This window comes from Myotis brandtii, unplaced genomic scaffold (assembly GCF_000412655.1).
Source record: "Myotis brandtii unplaced genomic scaffold, ASM41265v1 scaffold231, whole genome shotgun sequence".
In the NCBI taxonomy this organism is placed as follows: domain Eukaryota; kingdom Metazoa; phylum Chordata; class Mammalia; order Chiroptera; family Vespertilionidae; genus Myotis; species Myotis brandtii.
The window spans coordinates 1,537,011-1,542,336 of NW_005358689.1; the positions used below are offsets into that span (position 1 = coordinate 1,537,011).

Consider the following 5,326-nt stretch of genomic DNA (forward strand, 5'->3'; position numbering starts at 1 on the left):
AAATATATATATATGTATGTATGTATGTATGTATATGTGTGTGTGTGTGTGTGTAGATAGATAGATAGATAGATAGATAGATTGATTTCAGAAAGGAAGGGAGAGGGAGAGAGAGATGGAAACATCAATGATGAGAGAGCATCAATGATCGGCTTTCTCCTGCACGCCCCCCACTGAGGCTCAAGTCCACAACCCAGGCATGTGCCCTGACAAGGAATTGAACCGTGACCTCCTGGTTCATAGGTTGATGTTCAACCACTGAGCCACGCCAACTGGGCCAAAATCAAATTTCTTTACAAAGAAAAGGTGCTGTTTAGGATAATAACCACTCATTATCTACAGCACTATTTTTATAGTTGAATATCTCTAGCTAGAGACTCACTTTTTAAAAAAATTTATATTTTTATTGATTTCAGAGAGGAAGGGAGAGAGAGAATCATCAATGAGAGAATCATTGATCGGCTGCCTCCTGCATGCCCTACTCTAGGGATCAAGCCCGCAGCCTGGGCATGTGCCCTGACTGGGAAGCCAACCGAGACCTCCTGACTCACAGGTCGACATCAACCACTGAGCCACGCTAGCGGGGCTCTACAGCACTTTCTATGTGAGTGATCCCAGTAGTTAAAAGTGTTGTGTCTTCTACGGGCTCCTAGCCTGGAAATGACTATGAATGTAATTACCAGTTTTGTTAATACTACTCAGTAATTGGAACGTGGCTATTTTCCACAACTGTGAGTCAGGAGTGCCTGCAATAGTCGGGTGAGGCTGCTGGTGGGAAGCCTTTTCACACCCACCACAGACTCTGAGGACTTGTGAAACACATTCCCAGGAGATGGCCAAGAGACGGAAGACAACCGGATGTAAGGGTCTCCCACGCATGAAATCCACGATTAGCCACTGTTCGCCCTTCTTCTGATCTGCATAACTCAGTCTAATGAATGACGCTAAGGACAGCGCTGATTTCCTGGGGAAGCAGTGCCCTCACCATGTACACATAGCCCAGCGCCCTTCTCTACACATACCCCCCGCCCCATGCTGTTGACTTGCAGGACTGTCGTTAAGAATCACAAATATTCCAGAGAAGGGTAGTTCCTTGGGCTTTTTTGATCACTTGCCCTTGAATGAAGGATGGTTCTAACCCGCACTTGGCATTGGGGAATTAAAGAGGTAGACGGTAGGCGGACGCTGTCATTTACCTAAAATTATCTTGTGTGGTTTGTTGTCAGGATCCTGTTGATCTGGGATGGGAGCCTTACGTGAAGTCGTGGCTTGCGAAAACGTCTAAAATTATGAGTCCCTCAGGAGTGGATTGTCTTGAGTTCTTGATTAAAAATAGCGTCAAAGATGGGCTACAGTTTATAGAGAAACATCAGAAATTTCAGCCATTTCCTGTCCAGAACATCGCAATCATTACAACGCTCTGCAGAATTCTGGACGCCTTCTTTGAATTCATGGGTAAAAATGGAGGCTTTGGACAATGTGAGTTTTTCCTCCCTAAGTCATACTAATGATGCCATATGTTAGCTAATGTGCTGAAATATAAACTCTCACAGAAGGTATTCGTGGTATAAATTGATTCAGCCTTTCTTGGTGATGCATTTGATAACCTATGCTAAAAATAACCGTATACTCCAGTGTTTCTTATTCTAGGAATTTATTATAAAGAAATAATCACAGAAGTGTTCAGATTTAGCACAAGGAGCTTTATCTAGAACAGAATTATTTATTATCATATAAACAGCAAGAATCTGAATTCCAGCAATAGGAGAATGGATTAATAAATGATGCTGCAACAGTATCATGTTTCATTGGAGAGACGTGAAGGGAGTCTTAAAATAAAAAGCAGAAGCCCTAGCCTGTTTGGCTCAGTGGATGGAGCATCAGCCTGCGGACTGAAGGGTCCCAGGTTCGATTCTGGTCAAGGGCACATGCCCGGGTTGCAGGCTCGATCCCCAGTAGGGGGCGTGCAGGAGGCAGCCAATCAATGATTCTCTCCCATCATTGATGTTTCTTCTCTCTCTCCTTCTCCCTTCCTCTCTGAAATTAATAAAATATATTACAAATAGATAAATAAATAGAATGAGAACCAAAGTCTCTAATGTTTTATTTAAATTTAATTTTTTAAATGTTCTATATTTAACATTTAAATAGTACATATTTATATTAAAGACCATAATGAAAGGCATCAACATTTAATGATGATTATTTGTGGGTGTTGAAATTATGGGTGATTGCTGTTTTCTTCTGTATACTTTTTGTACTTCTGTCTGTTTTACAAGAATCCTACGTTTTAACATAAAGAAAACAAACATGATTTAAAGCATTAGCTAAACGGAAGGATGAATAATCATTCATTCTTTGTGTTTCTCTGTGGAATGGAGGACTTAGACAAAAAAGTGGGTGATGGGGTTAGGAGGGAGACTGTTACTATCTGCCTACAGTGCACGTGTTTGATGTTTGTTTTGATACATTTCGTATTTGAAAGCGTACAGGTTTCTGCTTTAATGCTTCACTTTATTAGGGCCCATTTATTACTTAGCTTGCAATGTGCACCATATTTAAAACCTATCTGAATGTTTTAAAGTCTTCATTTTGGAACAATCAGACTTACAAAAAAAAATCGCCAGAGTAGAATAAAGAAAAGAGTGTGCAGATTTAGGCTTCAAATAAAGAAGGATCAATTCAGACAAATTGCGGGTACATTCTCTGCTCCTCTTTTCTTAGAAACGTAACCCCCACTCCGGCCAGGTAAGGTAACTTCTTAAGATGCTGTAGATAAAACAAAGATGCTCCCCACAGATGATTCACGAACTAAACAGTGTTCCGAGCGAACCCTCAGTCATTCGTCAGCTAAATTTTAAGTCTCTTGTTAACTGTGGGGAAATACTCTTTCCTTTTTAAGGTGAAGATTCGAAGAACATTGCAACTGAGAGAAGTTCTCAGCATTTAAAAGTTCCTGTCAAATTCAAGAAGGTGGAAAAGAGGTCAGTTGCCTGCATTCAGCAGACGTGTTTTAGTACATACTGCTTGCCAAACACTCGAATAGGCACAAAATTACTTGTCCATAAACCAATACTTTTATGACGCCAAAATTTTAATACTTTTATAGCATCAACATTCACTTAAATTTATTTTTTTCCAGCTTAGATAGCATCTTGTATATCTAATACAAGGTCACCAGATTTTTATGCGAAGGTATGTGGATGATATGAATACATTTGTCCAAGCTCTGTACCATATTTGAGGAAAAAATAAACTTGACATGCACATAATTGATGAATCTGCCCTTTATGGGGTGAGAAGTATTGAACCAGTTACTATGTGTTTTGAGCCTGTATATTCTCGTTTTAAAAAACTGGAATAATGCGATGTGCTAGACATGTAGACTAGTGCCTGGCGCATAGTAAGTGCTCAGTAAATCACAACTGTCGAAATGATTAACTCTGCAGTTCTTCTGCCATTAGCAGGACAGGAAAGTACCTCTCGAGGCCTTCCTGCATCTCACTGGGAATCCCTGAGACATTCACGTCACATTTGCTTTTAAATGATACAACATCCTTCATATGGTTTTTACTCTCCCTGTCACCTCTGCCTTCACATTCATTCGTTTGTGTACATCTTGCTTACCAGCATTCTAGCCCAAACCTTCATTATTTCTCACCTGTACTGTTGTCATAGATGATGAATAATTCGTTTCCCCCATCATTCCAGTCTATTCTTAACATGATAACCATATATCATCTTTAATTTGTATTAAAGAGCAAGTAGCCATAAAGGAACATTTATAAAATGTACGATAGAAGTAGCATGCACAAATACCCACATTTTGTTACAGAAAAACACATATTAATTTATCTGTGAGGTCCCCTGTATACCCAGATTTTATGATACCCCGTCATGTGAGATAGCTGCTTTTCTGGGTTTTGTGTTCTAATGTATTCCCTAACAATATATTTTTTAACTTGGCGGTTTTTTTTGAAACCTTAACGGGATCACTTTCTAGGTTCTTCTGTGTCCTGCATTTTTAAAAATATATTTTTATTATTGATTTCAGAGAAGAAGGGAGAGAGAGAGAGAGAGAGAGAGAGAGAGAGAGAGAGAGAGAGAAACATCAGTGATGAGAGAGAATTATTGATTGGCTGCCTCCTGCATGCCCCACACTGGGGACTGAGCCTGCAACCCAGGCATGTGCCCTGACCGGGGATCGAACCGTGACCTTCTGGTTCCTAGGTCGACGCTCAACCACTGAGCCACACCGGCAGGGCTGTGTCCTGCATTTTTGTTCAATGTTATGTCCCTGTGACTACTCTAATTTCACTATTGACTGTAGTCCATTGTACAAATATGTCACAGTTTATCTGTTGTTTTCAATTTTTGTTATTACAAATACTGTGACTAATATGCCTGACGTGCCTCCTGATATTTATATGCAAGTGTTTGATTTTTTTAAAAAAACATAAATGAGAATGTCCCTTTTTATAGTCACTCAATGACTTCCCGTTATGCTCAAAATGAAGGGAAATGCCTTGGGACAGCTTTAAACGCCCCTTCCCCCCTCCCCCCAGCCTCCCCTCCTAATCTCTTCCACTAACTATATATGTACTTCAGGGACCCTGGTCTTCCTTTCATTTTTTGTTCCTCGAATTAGCCATGACTTTGACCTAATAGTCTTGGCACCTATATTGCTTCTGCTCAAATGCTTTGCCCCCTACGTTTTGCCAAATCTCACTCATTCTTCTGGTCTCAGTATAACGGTAGCTTCTTCAGGGAGGCCTTCCCCGATCCCCACAATCTAAATTCGTTGTCTCTGCTAATGTTCTCTAACGGTACGCTTGACTGTTCACTCTTTACCCTGAACATGGTTTACTGTTCATTTTCTTGTCCTGGAAACCAGGGGTCCTGTTTGCTTTGTGTAGAGTAACTTAAATATAGTCAGAATTCAAGAAATAGTTGCTGAGTAAACAATGACATATGACTGGAAATTTCTTTTGTTCCCTTTATTGATTAAGATATGACAAATGTGTCCTTATCCCTCCAATGTCCCCTCATCCCCCCAATCCTGCCCTCACCCTCACCCCCCTGTTGTCCACATCCATCGCTTATGCTTATATGCATGCATACAAGTCCTTTGGTTGATCTCTCCCCCTCCCCTACCTTCCCTCTGAGTTTTGAGAAATTTCTAATAGATTTGTATGCATGCATTGTCCATGGATGATTGCCAGTACATTTCAGTTCAGTGATAATATTTTCAGGATTTTTACAATTTAGAAATAATTGCACGGTAATGCGAAATCCTGAACTGTTTTAAATGTCTTCAGGTCAGGCC

At 40.3% G+C, this 5,326-nt stretch overlaps 1 protein-coding gene across 1 annotated transcript in view; it reads left to right on the plus strand.

Annotated features, from left to right (window-relative positions):
• Window positions 1-5,326, plus strand: part of DNAH14 (dynein, axonemal, heavy chain 14) — a 152,975-nt gene that overhangs the window by 75,424 nt on the left and 72,225 nt on the right. Inside the window, exons 36-37 of the mRNA XM_014539918.1 lie at window positions 1,227-1,479; window positions 2,903-3,016. Coding sequence (XP_014395404.1) covers window positions 1,227-1,479; window positions 2,903-3,016 — 367 coding nt within the window. The remainder of the gene's footprint in view (window positions 1-1,226; window positions 1,480-2,902; window positions 3,017-5,326) is intronic.